At 40.5% G+C, this 19,856-nt stretch overlaps 2 protein-coding genes and 1 long non-coding RNA gene across 3 annotated transcripts; 1 reads left to right on the top strand and 2 right to left on the bottom strand.

Annotated features, from left to right (window-relative positions):
• Positions 1 to 132: 132 nt before the first annotated feature.
• Positions 133 to 3,700, top strand: LOC104096414 (3-hydroxy-3-methylglutaryl-coenzyme A reductase). The gene is made up of 4 exons (XM_009602774.4): positions 133 to 1,290; positions 1,383 to 1,564; positions 2,087 to 2,433; positions 2,986 to 3,700. The coding sequence occupies exons 1-4, from the start codon at positions 245 to 247 to the stop codon at positions 3,226 to 3,228; spliced, it is 1,818 nt and encodes a 605-aa protein (XP_009601069.1). The 5' UTR covers positions 133 to 244; the 3' UTR covers positions 3,229 to 3,700.
• On the bottom strand, positions 596 to 2,103 carry LOC138906713 (uncharacterized). The gene is made up of 2 exons (XR_011414299.1): positions 1,973 to 2,103; positions 596 to 1,935 (listed from the first exon to the last, which is right to left on the bottom strand). It is a non-coding gene; the product is annotated as an uncharacterized lncRNA (long non-coding RNA).
• Positions 3,701 to 9,268: 5,568 nt separating the features above from the next.
• LOC138905775 (uncharacterized) lies at positions 9,269 to 12,564 on the bottom strand. Its single transcript, XM_070194295.1, has 6 exons — positions 11,923 to 12,564; positions 11,172 to 11,376; positions 10,794 to 10,800; positions 10,540 to 10,706; positions 9,760 to 10,437; positions 9,269 to 9,447 (listed from the first exon to the last, which is right to left on the bottom strand). Exons 1-6 carry the CDS (start codon positions 12,562 to 12,564, stop codon positions 9,269 to 9,271), a joined length of 1,878 nt encoding a protein of 625 aa, XP_070050396.1.
• Positions 12,565 to 19,856: the final 7,292 nt, after the last annotated feature.

Raw genomic sequence — 19,856 nt, 5'->3', positions numbered from 1 at the left:
ATTTAAGACTTCTTTTATTGTTTGAAACATAAAGAGAAAGGAGGGGGAAGCACACGGTACGTGTGGCCCAAAAGTCCAGCGCGCCAACCGGTTTTCTCTATAAATACATTTCCTACTTCTTCGCTTTTCCTCACATTCATTCCTCAAACAATACTTCTCAAATCACACACAACAATCCCACAGTTCCCCTATTCCTCTTTTCTCTCCCTTCACTTCCCGGCCGGCGGCACTCTTACCGGTGAAAATGGACGTTCGCCGGAGATCTGAGAAGCCTGCATATCCAACCAAAGAATTTGCCGCCGGCGAAAAACCTCTCAAACCCCACAAACAACAACAACAACAACAGGACAACTCCCTTCTTATTGCCTCCGATGCCCTCCCACTCCCTTTGTACCTCACAAATGGGTTGTTTTTCACCATGTTTTTCTCCGTTATGTATTATCTTCTCAGCAGGTGGCGTGAGAAAATCAGGAACTCCACTCCTCTCCACGTGGTTACTTTTTCTGAATTAGTTGCCATTGTTTCATTGATCGCTTCCGTGATTTATCTTCTGGGGTTCTTCGGGATCGGATTTGTTCAGTCGTTCGTTTCCAGGGATAACAATGATGATTCTTGGGATGTTGAGGATGAAAACGATGAGCAATTTCTTTTGGAAGAAGATAGTCGTCGTGGACCTGCCACTACTCTTGGCTGCACTGCTGTTCCACCACCACCTGCTCGACAAGTTGTCCCAATGGTACCACCGCAACCCGCCAAGGTCGCAGCTATGTCTGAAAAACCTGCGCCGTTGGTTACACCAGCAGCCTCTGAGGAAGACGAGGAGATCATAAAATCCGTGGTGCAGGGGAAAATGCCGTCCTACTCTTTGGAATCGAAACTCGGTGATTGTAAGAGAGCTGCTTCTATTCGTAAAGAGGCATTGCAGAGGATTACGGGGAAGTCTCTAGAAGGGCTCCCATTGGAGGGATTTGATTATGAATCCATTCTTGGGCAGTGCTGTGAGATGCCAATCGGTTACGTTCAGATACCCGTTGGAATAGCCGGGCCATTGTTGCTTGACGGGAGAGAGTATTCGGTGCCAATGGCAACCACTGAAGGATGTTTAGTGGCTAGCACCAACAGGGGTTGTAAGGCTATCTATGCTTCTGGCGGCGCCACTAGCGTGTTGCTCCGCGATGGGATGACCAGAGCACCTTGTGTCAGGTTTGGCACTGCCAAAAGGGCCGCGGAGTTGAAGTTCTTTGTTGAAGATCCTGTGAAATTTGAGACACTTGCTGCTGTTTTCAACCAGTGAGTGCATGCCGTTATTATATTTCTCAGCGTGCATTTGAATATTGTGTTGTATGGTTATGTAATTTTTGCGTTTGAATTGGATATTCCAGGTCAAGCAGATTTGCCAGATTACAAAGGATTCAATGCGCAATTGCGGGAAAGAATCTGTACATGCGATTTGTGTGTAGCACTGGTGATGCAATGGGAATGAACATGGTGTCCAAAGGTGTACAAAATGTTCTTGATTACCTCCAGAATGAATATCCCGACATGGATGTCATCGGCATATCTGGTATTCCACCTACCGTTTAGTTTTTCATTAAAGATATCCCACGTATTTTACACCCACTGCTAGCTTAATTATACCACTTCATATGATTATTGTAAATTAAATCCATGAAAAAAGCTGTATATTCACTGCATGAAACATGTAATGCACTTTATTTTTCTGCTGTGCATGGTCTCTGTTAAATGCTAATGGAATTTATCAGAAGTCTCTGGTTATTGTAATTGTGTGTTTCGCACGGGTGGAAAATGTTTTTTTATCTAGCGTTTGGTTTCTTGAAGTGTAGTAAATATTGTCTCCAAAGAAAATGTTTTTTTCTTTCTGAAAAATATTTTCCACCATAAAGGAAAAATAATGTTTCCATACAGGTATCTTAACTCTTATTTATATGGAGTAACTTGTTTCAATAAAAACTTGACATTATTGTGATCTTTAATACCTAAGAATATCACCAAAATATTTTACCCGCTTTTGTTCCCACCGAAATGGAGATGTTTGTCTAATTGAAGTTATCTATAACTGTGACAGGGAACTTTTGCTCGGACAAGAAGCCAGCAGCAGTTAACTGGATTGAGGGGAGAGGAAAGTCTGTAGTTTGTGAGGCAATTATCACGGAAGAGGTGGTGAAGAAAGTTCTGAAAACTGAGGTTGCTGCTCTTGTGGAGCTGAACATGCTTAAAAATCTTACTGGCTCTGCCATGGCTGGTGCGCTTGGTGGTTTCAATGCCCACGCCAGCAATATCGTCTCAGCTGTGTTTATAGCAACTGGTCAGGACCCAGCTCAGAACATAGAGAGCTCTCATTGTATCACTATGATGGAGGCTGTAAATGATGGCAAGGACCTCCATGTTTCTGTTACAATGCCTTCCATTGAGGTATGTGATTAATATTTTTTTAATACAAATTTCTGATTCTGTCATCGTCCTTCTTTCTAAATCATCAAAACTAATGAGTGTTATGCAAAAGAGAAAACATTACAGAGGTCCAGCTTAAATTGATTTAGTCGTGATATAGTGCTTCCTAAGGTAGTGCATCCTGGTGCAGCTTTGGATTCTTCTAATCTCAATTTATTAGTTGAATCACTTTGATAGAAAAAGATAGTGAAAGGATTCTTCAAATCTCAATTTAGTAGTTGAATCACTTTAAAGGAAAAACAAGATAATGAAAGGTTGCAGAAACATTTAATATTGTGAACAATACTGTAGTCTGAAGCAGGTCAGGTGGTACCAGAATCTTCAATTTGGTGTTAGTCTTTGGGACCCTTTTCTTTTCACGTTGCAACAGAGTCCTCTATCAGAGATTTTTATGATCACTTGGACATATATAGACAATCTCATACATGTGACCTGTCGTCAGTTCAATTTAAAGTGTTACTCTGGAATCTTTCAATTTCTTGTTGTATTTATTGTGTATTTAATGGGATACAGGTTGGTACTGTTGGAGGTGGAACTCAGCTTGCTTCTCAGTCAGCTTGCTTGAACTTATTGGGAGTGAAAGGTGCCAACAGAGAGGCACCAGGGTCAAATGCAAGACTCTTGGCCACAATAGTAGCTGGTTCTGTTCTTGCTGGGGAGCTATCCCTCATGTCAGCTATCTCAGCTGGGCAGCTGGTTAAGAGCCACATGAAATACAACAGATCTACCAAAGATGTCACCAAGGCATCCTCCTAATCAGGGGAAGACAATTCAATTCCCCACCTTGTATTTGAAGCTGTACACAGGTGCTCCAACAAGTAGCTTCCATTTAAGAATGTTCAAAAGTAGGAATAAATAAATTTGACAAAGCAAAAAAACCTATAATAGAAGTCAGGAGACAAATGCAGCCAACTTCTTGTTTTTGGTGAAGTCATGTAGGGTCTCTTTTCCTTATAGTTAGGGTAAAGAAACCTGAAAATGTATTGTGAAGATCCGTTAGGGGAAGTTTGCTGGGCTGTCTGTTGTCTCAGTAATTCCTGATGCCATTTGTTAGCTGCCAACACTTGGTATCATTCAATGGGCTGCCATTAGGGGTTACCCTTTTCATTTCTGTTGTACTGTTCTTTTGTTTGTCAATTTGTCATTTGTTTGTAATTTCTGCTGGGGTTGTTTGGATCTGACCAGAAAGTGTGATCTTGTATATGAAAATAAATTTCCTTTATTCAAATGAACTGTTGTGGCTTTGTTGAAGTGTTTGTTCATGCACGGATGCACCCATTTACTTAAACATATTTGCTTAAAGGCCGGATACATAGATCTCAACATGACTAGTATTTAATTAACTTAAACCATTTTAATTAAGGGTTGTAGATCAAGATTAACACAACATTGGCCAACTAAGGATGAAAGTAAAGTTCATTTGCGCGACATCTTTGTATCTGCATTTCATGTACATTGTCAAAGTGGAACTTAATTTGCCAAATACACAGAATAGGGAACTTTTACTCTTGAGATGAACTAAATGACATGTATATTGGGCTGAAGTGCTAATCTGTCTAGAGAATACCAATTTAAAGCCAATACAACCTAATAGAGAGGACGATGATGATCTTCTATAGCTTAATGATCACGCCCAACTATGCCTTGTAAAAAGGACTAAGTGGTCACTGCAAATATAACTCAGTTCAAGTCCGGAGTCGAAACCCACAGGGAACTAACCTATTTACTACAACCTAAAATAATGCTAATGATAAGCTCAGACAACTTCCGGATGCAAGAGTTTTATGAATAATCAGTGGAATTTATTTAGCCAAGGAAAAATGACAATAAAATTAGCAATAATCAGGACTAAAATTGAATTCAAGGGTAAAAGGATCTAGGGCTATTGATTTCCCCAATTGCCGGATTAATTCTCAACTCTTTAGCTATAATCTCGCCGTAATACTCTATGAGGATTATGAGTTCCGGACTACCGTAATTACCTTTCGATTAATTACGATAATTTACTAGAAGCATTCTCTCGAACTACTCTAGTTAACAATTTATGCAACTCAGAATTATCCCACCAATGCTTCGTTATTTCTAACCCCACTTTTAAATTCAAGTAATTAATCTCTTAACTTCCCCAAAAGTGGTGTTGTTCAACAACACTCTAACCAAGTGTTCTTTCTCAAGCAACACAAGGTGAATAGACACGATTAATCAAGGGCCCTTTCAATTAACCACAATACAATACGTAATTGAACAATCATAGAACAAACACGACTCAATTATAACAAAATAGAGTCAAGACTTCATCCAACAATTGATTCTATCAACCCTAGATAATAGATTTAGCTACTCATACTAATGGAAAACAAATCACTAAAATAATTCATAATCAACAAATAGAAGTATGAAGAAGAAGATGAAAACTCTTAAGAATTTATCCGTCTTCTCTCCCTCGTCCTTGCCTCTAAAATCTTCTAAAAATAGCTATATCTCACTTCTGGGCGAGTTTAGGTTTCATATAGGTTTAGGTTAGTCGCCTAGAAAATTACATAATTAACCCTGCGTGTTTGGCTTTCGTCCGCCCGTCCGCGGCCGCGGATTCGACCGCGGATCCGGCCGCAGATTTTGACTGCCTCACTATCTTGAGTTCGCGGACCAGTTCGCAGCCGCGCACCTGGAGGGGTCGTTTCGCTTGCTTTTCTCGCTCCTTTTCGACCGGGCTAACCTTCGATTGCCCTTTCACATTCCATGTTGACTCCAAAACACTCGTTAGCTCCTTCCTAACTCGGAGTAGCTCCTGCAAAGCATCAAATTCTTAATTAGAGCATTTTGTTATCTTTTGGCATTCAAATATCAATAAAGTGCGGCTAAATTAGAGTGTAAGTAGTGTCTAAATTTCATAAATATAGCCTACTATCAACACCCCACACTTTAACCATTGCTCGTCCCCGAGCAATCAAACCACACTCTAAGAGGCCTAACTTCACTGAGCAACTTCCCTACTCGTCACACCAAGAATATTTCACATAAATTGAGTACATTAGTGCAACATCTACACCTTAAGAGTTGACTCCCTCTAGCCACGCAATGTTCCTAACCGACTTACTTACTCTATATCAAAGGTCCAGACTTACCTCTCCTTCATGAATCAAGTGCCTACTCACAACAAAAGAGACTCATTTCACAATCAGTAAAATTCACACACACTGAGGAACTTTAAAAGGAACAGAATTCACTCACCCTCAGAAATGACATTCTTGTGCCACAGAAAACGCACTATAGGCTTGCCCGTAGTGTACGACTCTACTAATTGAGCTCACTCAGTCTAGGATCAAGTAGGACTTTATTTGGATGTAATGTAGGTTGTAGGTTGGGTAGGATATATTTGGATATATAATAGTGACTATACCTCCCTAAGCACTTTAATACATTTATTTTACAATCAAATCCACACCTAAGTTAAACCAATATTTTCATTTTTAACACCACATATACCACCCCACACTTCTTCTTTAAGCACAATCACCTTAAAATCCATCAAAGATTTATTACCAATCAACATGATACACTATTAACAATGTTCTTCTCTTTTTTTTTTTTAACAAGTGGCCTTTTCCAACAAGATATACCTTTCTCCTTATTTCCTAGTTCCACTCAAAAGCTCCATCAACTACCCCACGCTTTATCCTTTGTAAATTCATAGTATTTTCAGTGCTTACGAGAGGTAAATGATTCAAAAAGATGGTCAATTCAAACAAGGGATAGGGCTTGTAATGTGGTTGCCAAGGAAACAGGATTACAGGCTTAACGGGGTTAACTATGGTACATAGCAAATAGGTGGGTGGAGTATGTATATATATGGTTCAATAAAGAAATGCCTATATCACTTTCCAAACTAAACAAGACTACCATTTTGCTTTGCAGACACACATGGCAAATTCTAGGCGTTAAATGTCGTGCACAGAATATAACAAGCCTCCCACATACATGGCACATGACTCATTCCAGATTAGATCATCAAACACTCAGATCAGGGTACTTCAGCCAAATTAAGAACATACATTTTAAGGCCTTCTTACAAGAGTCAACAAATGAGCCTAAGTGTCACACTAAAGTAACTGGTATATTCAAGGCATTACGAAATCAAACAAGGCTTCCTATTTTAATTCTGCCCATAGCCCATAAGTTTCTAACTAAAAAATAAAAAGCTAACTACACCGGTTCAAACAAAACCCTTGAAAAAGAACTGCGGTTTGAAGAAAAACCAAGGGGGAATTGATACACTACTACAAAAGAAAATCTTTTTTTTTCTTTCGACTTTAGTCCCTCAAGAAACCCGTCGAATGATATCCATCATTGGGCCAAGTCAAAATTGATTTATACAAATAGACTACGAAACTATCTACATACAACAAAGTATCCCCCACCCCACACTTAAAAAGATGGCATGACCCCATGTCATACAAAGTAAAGTAATATGAGGTAAAGGAACTTCCCTGGTGGATCAGTCTTGATCGGAGACAGTGCCAGGGTCGAGATGATATGCTCTCCCCAGCGCACGCAGCCAACCCTTGATTTTCTTTTCTGACTTCGCATTTTGGGTTGCCAAAGCATCAACTCTGGTCCCCAATTCCGTGACGGAAGTGCACAGTCCTGCCATGTCTTATTTTAGGGCTGTCATTCGCGTGCTCCGTCTGCCCTGGGATGGTCCTTCAGCCACTACAGCTTGTTCCTGTGGGGTGAGGCAGGTTCAACCTCCTCCTGCCCTTCGTTGCCCTCTTCCGACGCATTAGAATCGTCACTATGAGTTGCCCCTGGTGCCACCGGGTCTTTCCCGATGGTCACTTTGTCTTCCCGGAACTTTGCTTCTTTCTTTACCATGCCATCCGCATTTGGGTTCTCAGGCACCCTTTTTGCCCGGCACAATATAGTGATCAGATAGGGGGAAAAGAACCCATACCTCTTCTGTGTTGAACGGACGAACATCTTAGACTGAAGAACCTTGGCCACATCAAAGTCGTGGCCATTCACGAAGCACCATATCAAGGCAGCTCTGGGACCATTTACCTCTGTGGTGTTGTGGGACAGCAGTAAGCAACTGTTGATGATGTACAACCAATATTTTCCTTCAAAAGTGAGTGAGGAAGAGTGTAGCTTCGATCCCGGCACAACCCACACTACCTCTTTGTCTGGTGCACAGATAGTTTTGAAAAACCTTTTCCATATGATGGGTTCTCTCCTGTAAGTATCATATAAATCCCCTTCCCCATTGAATTCAGGCAATCGATACACTCTCCTGATGGCTTCTAACGAGGCATCCACCCTCGTGTGTCGCACAATGCATATTCTATCCTCATGTTCGGGGCTGTTGGCATAGAACTCCCGAACAAGTATCAAGTTACCCTCCTCCGGCTCTTCGAAAAAGCTATCATATCTGTGCCTGATCAACCCCTGATACATATTAGGGAATTCATCCTGGAGGGACGCCCTATCAATACCCTATTTCGGTACAGGTTTTTTAGTGTCCTTCAAACTGAAACGGTCTTGGGCAGCTCTGGAGACAAACCTGGTACGATCAAACTGAGCTGCACTGGTCGGTGCCCGTCCCAGAGATGAGCGTCCATGACCACTTGATGAGGCCCCGATAGCGCGTCTCTTCTTTGAAGGTTGCATGTTACCTATACAATAAATACTACTATCAGTGGAGAGAGAAATATGTGTCCCAATGGCGGTTACTCAGATTTCACTCGCACAATTGGTCACAATTTATCTTCAACACTCATTAAGGCAAATCAACAAACAGGTAGGGTGCATATGTACCCCTAAGTCACCAAAAGACCCAATCAGACTACTATTCCTCACAAACCCAACAATGACTTCCTCCAAATCAATCAATTCAAATAGCCTCCATATACCACATATAAACCACAATCCAAATCCTAGACAAAGTACTTATGATTTTACTACCCTATACAGAAAAGGAAAAAAAAAGAAGAAAAATACTAAGAAAGAGGAATAAAATCATGTACTTACTTGGAGATCTTGAGAAGAACGGAGGTTGGAGATCGGTTGAGTGGAGAAGAGAAGGAAGGAGAAGAGTCTTATGTTAAAAGGAAAATATGGGGGAAGGGAGGGTTTTGGGTTCTTAAAGTTAGGGAGGGAAGAAGAGAAGTTGGGGGGGGAGGGGGGAGGGGGGAGTGAGGAGTTTGGGTTCTTGAAGTTAGGAAGGGAAGAAGAGAAGTGGGGGGAAGTGAGGGGTTAGGGTTCTTGAAGTTAGGAAGGGAATAAGAGAAGTGGGGGAAGTGAGGGTTTGGGTTAAGGAAAAGAAGGGGGTTAGGGATTAAAAATAAAAAACTTACCTGGACATGCCCGCGCATCTGTGCCCCAATCTGCGGCCGCGGATTCTGGGCTGAGGGGGGTCCCAAAATCCGCACCCCAAACTGCAGTCCGATCTGCGGCCACGGACGGGGGGCAGAACACAGGCCAAAATCCGCGGCCATATCCGCGGTCCAATCCGCAAACGCAGATCTCTACATCCAATTTTTGTGTTTGCCGCATTTTTACCTATTCTTGGGTTAATTTCGACCTCCGAATCCTTCCGATGTGCATGATCTTTGCCCTTCACACTAGTAGGTCGGTCAAAGCCATTCAAATTCAATTACAACAACCAAAGTAAGAAAAATAATGGGTTGCCTCCCAAAAAGCGCCTAAGTTAACGTTGCGGCACGACGATTTACAACAAACCATGGGTTGCCTCCCAGGAAGTTCCTGATTTAACGTCACGGCACGATGTAGGCTTTCATTTTCACTCCTCGTTAGCATACTGGGGCTCTTCCAAAGTTATCACCACTATATCACCTTTCTCTTCGACCATTCCAAGGTAATGTTTCAACCTTTGCCCATTTACCGTGAACTTGTTTGTCCCATCTTCGAATTCAATCTCCACAGCTCCACTTGAGAACACTTGCACCACTCTGAAGGGTCCTGACCATCGGGACTTCAACTTACCCGGAAACAATCTCAATCTCGAGTTGTATAACAACACTAGATCTCCGGGCTTGAAGTTCCGATCTAAGATGTGCTTATCATGGATCATTTTCATCTTTTCTTTGTATAATCTAGCATTTTAAAATGCATGGAACCTGAATTCCTCGAGCTCATGTAACTCAGTGACTCTGCTGGTGCCTGTGGTTTCTATATCCAGATTCAGCTACCGCAGTGCCCAAAGTGCTTTATGTTCGAGCTCTACCGGAAGGTGGCATGCCTTTCCAAATACCAACTTGTACGGTGACATACCAATTGGAGTTTTGAATGCTGTGCGGTATGCCCATAATGCATCATCCAACTTCTTCGCCCAATCGGTCCTTGTTGCATTCATTATCTTTGTCAGGACACTTTTAATTTCTCTATTGGACACTTCAACTTGCCCGCTCGTCTGTGGGTGGTACGATGTGGCTACTTTGTGGAGAACTCCATACTTTTCCAACAGACGTGTGAACGCTCTATTGCAAAAAGGGGTTCCACCATCATTGATTATAGCTCTCGGGGTGCCAAAACATGTGAAGATGTTTTTCTTTAGGAAACTTGTTACCCCTTTTGCATCATTGGTTGGGAGAGCCACCGCTTTGACCCACTTGGAGACATAGTCAACCGCTACCAATATATATTTGTTACCATACGAGCTGACAAACGACCCCAAAAAGTTGATCCCCCACATGTCAAAAACCTCCACCTCTTGAATTGTGGTCATTGACATCTTGTGATGGCGAGATATATTGCATGTCCTTTGGAATTCATCGCAACTTTTGACCCAAGCATGGGCATCCTTGAACAGAGTAGGCCAATACAATCCAGATTCCAACACTTTTGCTGCTATCCGGATTCCTCCAAAGTGTCCACCATATGGTGAAGCATGACAAGCCTGCAAAACAGGATGTTGATCTTTCTCGGGGATACACCTCCGGATCATGTTATCTACACATATTTTAAACAATAGAGGTTCGTCCTAATAAAAGGCTCGACAATCGCGGAAGAACTTTTTCTTTTGAATTAAGGAGAGTTCATAAGGTACAATACTGCTTGCTAAATAGTTAGCAATATCAGCATACCATGACGTCTCCTCCATTGTCACAACAAGTAACTGTTCATCCGGGAATGTCTCCGTTATGTATTCAACCTCCATTCTCTTTTTAGCTCCTTCCAATCTTGAGAGGTGGTCTGCCACTTGATTGTCCGTCCCCTTTCTGTCATGAATTTCCAGATCGAATTCTTATAGCAAAAGAACCCAGCGAATCAAGCGTGGCTTTGACTCCTTCTTTGCTATCAAGTACCTAATTGCTGCATGGTCAGTATAAACAATAACTTTTGAACCAATTAAGTATGACCTGAATATGGACAAGTGAAAGATGTTTTCTCTCTATCTTCCGGGGCTATTGAGATCTGGTTATACCCCGAGTATCCATCCACGAAATAAAAGTGGGACTGCCCAGCTAGCCTATCCAACATTTGGTCAATAAAAGGCAATGGGAAATGGTCCTTTCGAGTGGCTATGTTCAGTTTCCGATAGTCCATGCAAATCCGCCACCCCGTGACTGTACGAGTCGAGATCAACTCGTTATTCTCATTTTGTACGACCGTCATTCCTCCCATTTTCGGCATACATTGGATAGGACTGACCTAGTTGCTGTCAGAGATGGGGAAGATGATACCCGCATCCAGCCACTTGATCACTTCCTTCTTTACTACTGCCTTCATATTTGGGTTCAGACGTCGTTGATGTTCCCTGGAAGGTTTGTGCCCCTCTTTCGGAAGAATCTTGTGCATGCAAAAGGCTGGACTGATACCCTTTATGTCTGCCATGGTCCAACTAATGGCAGTCTTACATTCTTGCAATACCTTCAATAGTTTCTCTACCTGCACAACTAGCAAACCGGATGATATAATAACAATCAAAGTAGAATTAGGCCCCAAGAAAGCGTACCTAAGGTGGAATGGAAGCGGTTTCAAGTTCAGCTGTGGTGGGTCCTCTATTGATGGTTTTGCAGGTGGTGTTGCTCTCTCTTCTAAGCGTAGGGGCTCGAACTGAGGTTCCCTTTTCCAGAATCCTTGACCTTCGAGAGCCATGACCTACTCTGCCAACCCTTCACCGTCCATCTCTTCCAAATTCATCAAGCAGGCTTCTAGTGGATCCTTGACATTAAGGGTCTCATCCTCTTCTTGCAGCATCACATCTACGGCCTCCACTAGTGAGCAGTTTGCAAATTCACTAGGTCTCCTCATGGATTGTTGAACGTTAAATATTATTTATTCATTGTTCAACCTTATTTTCAACTCTCCAGTCTCACAATCAATTAATGCTCTCCCAGTGGCTAAGAATGGCCTTCCCAGAATGATGGGTATCTCTTCATCCACCTGACAATCAAGAATAACAAAGTCTGCGGGAAATACAAATTTTCCCACTTGCACAAGCACATCATCAAGAATTCCTGTCGGTCTTTTGACTGTGCGATCAGCCAGTTGCAGCAACATTGAGGTCGGTCTAGCTCTGCCAATGGCCAGTTTCATATAGATTGCCAAAGGCATCAAGTTTATGCTGGCTCCCAAGTCACACAATGCTTTAGCAAAAGCATAACTCCCAATAGTGCATGGGATAGTGAAGCTACCTGGATCAGACACCTTTTGGGCCATAGGTCTTGTCACTACCGTGCTGCAGGTATGTGTCAGAGTTACAGTGGACAGGTCTTGGAAGTCAAATTTCCGCAACATCAGGTCCTTCATTGTTTTTGCATACCCTGGCATTTCCTTTAAAACATCCATCAGTGAAATATTCAATTGAATATGTCGAAGCATTTTCATGAATTTCCTATATTGATCATCTTTCTTTTGTTTTGCCACTCTCTGAGGGAATGGTGCAGGAGTCAATCTCTGTCCATTACTTGATGTATTTTCTTTGCTGGAAGCTTCTGGCACAAGAGGTGCCACCTGTTCTAAGACTTGTTCACCGTCCTTCTCCTTACCCTTGTCAACCTGTGCTTGTTCAATTACAACCTCGGTGAGCTCTACTGACTCATCTGCCTCTAATGTAACTGGAGTAGTTGGCATAGTCTCTCTCCTAAATTGAGCAACTTCTTGCTCTCTATCTAAATCTCTTCCATTTCCTGAGACTCACTGTCATTAGCTGATTTGGGTTCTGTTCCTTTGGGTTAATATTTGTATCTGCAGGCAATGTTCCTTGGGGGCGATTGTTCAAGGCCATAGACAGTTGTCCCAGTTGAGTTTCAATGCCTTTGATTGCTGAATCAAGTGCTGCTAACTTTTCTTGCATCTTACCATTTGTTCCAATGAGTTGTTGCAGCATACCCCTGATTTCTACCATATTGTTGTCCTACTATTGATGAGGTGGTTGGTAGGCCAACTGTTGTTGGTGCTGCTGATTATAGCCCTACTGCCTTTGATAAGGCACAACTTGACCTTGTGATCGTGCGCCTCCAGAATTGGGGTTGTGTTGTGGCAGGTTGGGTCTGTACTGCTGGTTTGGTGCTGGTCCCCATTGTTGCCCACCTTGCTTCTGACCTCCAAATTTATTGACATAATTCATGTCTTCTCTGAAGCCCTGATTGTCATTCTCTCCACTCCACGAGCACACATATGACTGGTTTTGCAAGGAGTGCACAATCCTTCATTTGTTGTATCAACAATGTGCACTTGCTTTGTACCCATATCATCAATTTTCTTTGTTAGTATGCTCATCTGAGTCATGAGAGTGGATATGTTATCTGCATGGGAATTGTTTGGGTCAAGAGCAACAGAATGCACTATTGGTGTAAGTGTCGTACCTCTAGCCATCCAGCCTGAATTTTGAGCCATCTTGTCAAGAAGAATCTTGCACTCTGTGAATGTCTTGCTCAAAAATGCACCCCCAGCTGAAGCATATACATTGGCCTTCAAACTATCTGCTAAACTCATGTAGAATCTCTGTCCCAGCATCTGATCTGGAATACCATGGTGTGGACACTTCACTAGCATACCCTTGAACCTCTCCCAGGTGTCTTGCAAGGACTCAGTTGGTTTCTGCTTGAACTGCAATATCTCATCAATCTGCCTTGCAGTCTTGTTGGGAGGATAAAACTTGTTTAAGAACTGTTTGACTAATTCTTCCCAAGTGGCAATGGAGTTTATTGGGAGTGAATTCAACCAAGTTTAAGCCTCTCCAGTCATAGAGAATGGAAACAGTAATAGCTTGATGGCTTTAGGAGTCACATTCGGCCGTCTTTGGGTCACACATATTGATAGGAAATTCTTTAGATGTTGTTATGGGTCTTCAATATATGACCCGGAGAACAGTCCCTTATTTTGCAACAGATGCAGTATATTGTTGGTAATCTAGAATGTCTCCGCTTGTATCTGAGGTACAACAATGGTGGCGGCTAAGTTATCAACAGTTGGTTGTGCCCAATCATATAGAGCAGCTTCTGGCACAAGAGGTGCCACCACTCCATTGTTTGGGTCAACTCGATTATTCCGATTGTTTTCGTTGACATCGTCCACGTTGTCCATTTCAATTTCGAGTGTGTGTTTTTGTTGTAACTGTTTGTTCTTCTTGTTGGCTTGATTTAATGCCCTGAATGCTTTCTCGGGGTCTGAGAGTCCTTCAAAAAGTTCACCAGTCCTCGAAGAGCTTCTAGACATACACCTGAGTCACATGAGAATTAAAACGTGAGAATTTCAATGGAAAAATTTAAACACCGTAAGAAATTGATCTAAACTAAGAATCCTAGCAATTCTTCTAAATTGTAATAAATAACACCGTTAGTTCCCCGTAAACGGCGCCAAAATTTGATCACGCCCAACTATGCCTTGTAAAAAGGACTAAGCGGTCGCTGCGAATATAACCCGGTTCAAGTCCGGAGTCGAATCCCACAGGGAACTAACCTATTTACTACAAACTTAAATAATACTAATGATAAGCTCAGTCAACTTCCGGATGCAAGAGGTTTATGAATAATTAGGGGAATTTATTTAGCCAAGGAAAAATGACAATAAAATTACCAATAATCAATACTAAAATTGAATTGAAGGGTAAAAGGATCTAGAGCTATTGATTTTCCCAATTGCCAGATTAATTCTCAACTCTTTAGCTATAATCTCACCGTAATACTCTATGAGGATTATGAGTTCCGGGCTACCGTAATTACCTTTCGATTAATTACGATAATTTACTAGAAGTATTCTCTCGAACTACTCTAGTTAACAATTTATGCTACTCAGAATTATCCCACCAAAGTTTCGTTATTTCTAACCCCATTTTTAAATTCAATTAATTAATCTCTTAACTTCCCCAAAAGTGGTGTTGTTTAACAACACTCTAACCAAGTGTTCTTTCTCAAGCAACACAAGGTGAATAGACACGATTAATCGAGGGCCCTTTCAATTAACCACAATACAATACGTAATTGAACAATCATAGAACAAACACGACTCAATTATAACAAAATAGAGTCAAGACTTCATCCAACAATTGATTCCATCAACCCTAGATAATAGATTTAGCTACTCATACTAATGGAGAACAAATCACTAAAATAATTCATAATCAACAAATAAGAAGTATGAAGAAAAAGATGAAAAATCTTAGGAATTTATCTGTCTTCTCTCCCTCGTTCTTGCCTCTAAAATCTTCTAAAAATAGCTATATCTCACTTCTGGGCAAGTTTAGGTTTCATATAGGTTTAGGTTAGTCGCCTAGGAAATTACATAATTAAGCCTGCGTGTTTGGTTTTCGTCCGCCCGTCTGCGGCTGCGGATTCGACCGCGGATCCGGCCGCGGATTTGGACTACCTCACTGCCTTGAGTTCGCGGACCAGTTCGCGGCCCACTCCATGGCCGCGCACCTGGAAGGGTCATTTCGCTTGCTTTTCTCGCTCCTTTTCGACCGGGCTAACCTTCGATTGCCCTTTCACATTCCATGTTGACTCCAAAATACTCGTTAGCTCCCTCCTAGCTCGGAGTAGCTCCTGCAAAGCATCAAATTCTTAATTAGAGTATTTTGTTATCTTTTAGCATTCAAATATCAATAAAGTACGGCTAAATTTGAGTGTAAGTAGTGTCTAAATTGCATAAATATAGCCTACTATCACTTATCATGAATGACACATGTGTTGGGATATCCTATTAACCATGCAGTTTAGACATAGTATTGTATTTTATTCTTTATGAAACTATTATTTATTTAATTTATTTAATTCAATAAAGTACTATTTTAAATAGATTATTTGTTACATGTGTGTCCTTTAGTTATGTAGTAGACAATTTAGTGTATGGAGTCTTAGCTCATGCACAGAAGATTAAATTGTCGGTTCTCATAATTAATAAACTATGTTCACAATCGAAGATATTATTGGAAAAAATATCTTGATGATTGTAGCACAAGATTATAGTATAATTTATCTTGATTATGGGAGTAGTTTTACTCCGACTTCTTGTGCTAGTATACTTAGTGTATATTGAACGGACCAAGTAGGAAAAATATATTTTTGTACTGAATATATATAAAATATTTTCTCTAATTCATTAAATGAGCTTATACTCCTAATCTTGATATAATTAGTATGATCAATGTGATTTGTTTATTGTTTTGATTTATCAAAAAGTACTACTCTATTCAGAGTTAGTGTATGCCTAATAGATTGGACACTAACGAATAACATTTGTGAAATAATAATTAGTTGATAGAATCCATGACTCGATTTTGAGTTTGATGATACCCCTTTATGTAAGTTTATAAGTTTTCATGTGAAAACCCGACCGGTGAATTTTGTATTCGTCACATGAAATAGTTTAAGCGGAATTATAGAAGATTTAATTAATTGATTAAATTAAATTATTAGTGATTTAATTTAATTAACTGATATTTGTGATCTTAACATGAGGAGTTAAAATAAGTGTTAGTGAATTTTCGAAATTCATATTTAGGAGTTCAATTGCAGTTTTTGTGTGGAATAAACTGCAATTAATTATAGTAGGAATTAATTCATCAAAATTTTCGAATTATGCTATAATTGGTAGCCTCTTACTATTTTTGTGGTCCCTGCTATACCTAGTAAAAATCTTGACTGACTTGGGTAAAAAAAGAGACTTGGGAGAAAAGTCATCCTGTAGAGTTAGAGTAGGATTCTACTTGCACAAGCAGAATCCTATACGTTGTTGGAGCCCTCTTTGGTTGAAAAACGAGTCTACATAAGGAAGATATTTTTCACCCAATGACTTGCTTTTAGAGTTGTATTGTTCTTGCCCAATCAAAGCAAATTCGTCCAAGGTCTTACTAGGACCATAGCAAAAGACTACATCCCTGAATTATTGCTCTGAGGAGGACCTGTGTAACGTTTTCAAGAGGTTAGTGGTTCCTAATCTCGTAATTATATCATTGTCTAGTTTACATGTATATGATGCCTGAATTGAATGCTTGCTTCCGCTGCACATATTCTAACAACATAGACGGAGCATATTATTATCTGTATATTCTCAACGATGGAAGTCATAAGATTAAACTTGTAATAGTCATGTTATTTTACAGATAGCCCCTTAAATAGCCATGTCAGCACGGGGTATCTGCGAGACACACTAATTATGCCAACCAGAGGTGTCTATTTGGTCACTTGGATAGTTAGTGTTTAACTAACCGCTGTCAAGTTTAAAGGGTTATCTAAATATTTGGCCTTTCTGTATTTTCTTGACGATTGAAGTCAAAAGATTAAACTTGTAATAGTCATAATATTTATATATCGTCTAGCAAAATCTATTGCATCTTTGGTCTTCCATAAGTGGAAGCTGAATTATATTTTGACTGAATCCTCGATAGGTTATAATATACTATTATGTAATGGATGGTGATATGCCTCTGCAGAATATGAATAGCAGGTTTGTGGCCTTAATTTAGGTGAAATGGTTTGTCAAGAGTTGCAATTCACCAAACTTTCCCCCGAATATGAATTTGATGTTACTGATAGTCAGACATTATTGAGCTCTCAAATTTAATATGGTCTCCCCAGACCTCAGTCCTCAAGTCTTATTAATTACAATTACAATGTGACAAATGATCAGAAAAGACCAAAGTTGTTAAATGATACTAAAAAAACCGTGAATCGGTTAATTTTAATGTAGAAAGGCAAGTTATTATACAAACGGGGCACTAATAGATCGAAAAATAATCAAATGATCAAGGTATAATTTGGAAGTACAAAATGTAAAAAACCAGTTACCGAATAACTCTTTCAATCAAGCTAGTAAGCTAAGCAGGGGAAATTGCCGATCCATTTGCCAATCCAACTAGTATTATAAAGGAAACACCACGCCTCAAATCGCAAGTTACAAAGAGGTAGATTCTCAGATTTAAAAAGCAGTCCAGCATTAGCAACAGCCTCAAGCTACATTTAATTCTATTTATCATGTACTTGTAATGTTAACACTACAATAAGCAGAAGGACTGAAGGTGATACGAGAAACTAACAGCTCTAACTAAAGTTGCCTCCCCCTTTAGCTTCATTCCACTGGCTAATTGTTTCACTAAGTCTTGGTCATGTATGCTATTCAACAACTTAATAAAGGTATAGTTATCCGTATTTTTTAGTCTACCAAGAAACAGTAGCAACGAATTACATTCATGATTAATCTCAAGTATCATTTTGTTTCTCAAGTAACTTTTGCCACTATGAGAAGTCAAAAGCATGGCTTGTCATGTTCATTCTGATGTTATTGAATCTGTAAGTTTATTAAAATTTCGAAAGATAGTCAAGATAGGCTTTGGTTACTGTCTTTCCAGGCAATGTGAAAATAGGGAATGGGGGATGGTAGGGCCTCCAATTTGGAATAAATGTTTCTGAAGATTCAATTCAAAATATGAAATGACGCATGTAGCCAAATATTATGCAGACAATAATCATTTCATGACAAAAAACTAGCTAGCATTCCACTTTTGTTTGTAGTGCCAGTTGCTGAAAGTTGACTTGAAGATTAGAGCCAAATTTGCAACAAGTGTTGAATTATTGGTGGAGAATTTGAATCTGCCACCACCCTTGATTACTATTTCTATTGGTTCAATTCCGATAAGCTTCTCTACGTCTGCAGATTTATTTTTCAAAAGATAATTACACTACTTATCAGAGACAGAGAGAAACACAATACATAAAAAGAAAAAGAATGCGCCGTCTATGGGGATCGAACCCACGACCACGTGGTTAAGCGCTCTACCACTGAGCTAAGACGGCCTTTGGAATATATTTTGTTTTTCAAAATACATTTTTCAATACGAAGGACAGAAGATCTTTTCTTCTTTCATATTCCTGCCAAATTTCTCTCGGGGAAAAAATATAACAACAACAACCCAGTAAAATCTCACCAAGTGGGGTTTGGGGATGGTAGAATATACGCAGACCTTACTCCTACCCCGAGAGAGTAGAGAGGCTATTTCCGGGAGACCCTCGGCTCAAAAGGCGAACAGAGATAATATATCCTTACCAGCATCAGAGACCAGAGAGATATAATATCAACATAGTAAGAGACGAAAAATAGGTGGAAAGGCAATAGAACAAGCCGTTACTAATAACATAATACTATGAAAACGAAAAAATAATGTGAACACAACATACGCCACTAGCAAACTAAGACAAAACACTATCACACTAGTCTCACCCCCAGAATAAAAAAGAAAAATGCTCGGCCCACCCCTACCCTTCAACCCTAATGCTCGACCTCCACACCTTCCTATCAAGAGCCATGTCCTTGGAGATCTGAAGTCTCGTCATGTCTTGCCGGATCAACTAGCCTCAATAATTCTTAGGCCGCTTCTTACGCCCGCCAAAGCCAACCGCTCACACTTTCGGGAGCATCAAGGCTTCTCCTTCGCACGTGCCCAAACCATTCGAGCCTCACTTCCCTCATCTTGTCGTCCAAGGGAGCCATGCCCACGTTCTCCTGAATAACCTCATTCCTAATTCTATCCAGCCTAGTGCGCCCGTAAATCCATCTCAACATCTTCGTTTCTGCTACTTCCAATCTCTGAATATGCGACTTCTTGACTAGCCAACACTCAGCCCCATACAACATGGCCGGTCTAACTACCGCTCTATAGAACTTACCTTTAATTTTTGGTGGCACATTCTTGTCACACAGGAATCTAGAGGCTAACCTCCATTTCATCCACCTCACCCCTACTCGGTGAGTGACATCCTCGTTTATCTCCCCACCCCCTGGATAATTGACCCAAGTTACCTGAAACTTCCTTTCTTGGGGATGATTAATAAAATTGGCAGCTAATTAACTACTCCCTCCGTTCACTTTTACTTGTCACGTTTTGACTTTTCACGCCCTTAAGAAATAATAAATGAAGTGCATAATTT

This window comes from Nicotiana tomentosiformis, chromosome 2, assembly GCF_000390325.3.
Source record: "Nicotiana tomentosiformis chromosome 2, ASM39032v3, whole genome shotgun sequence".
Lineage (NCBI taxonomy): Eukaryota > Viridiplantae > Streptophyta > Magnoliopsida > Solanales > Solanaceae > Nicotiana > Nicotiana tomentosiformis.
The sequence above is the reverse complement of the archived record's forward strand: the minus strand, read 5'-3'. Positions and strand labels throughout refer to the sequence as shown.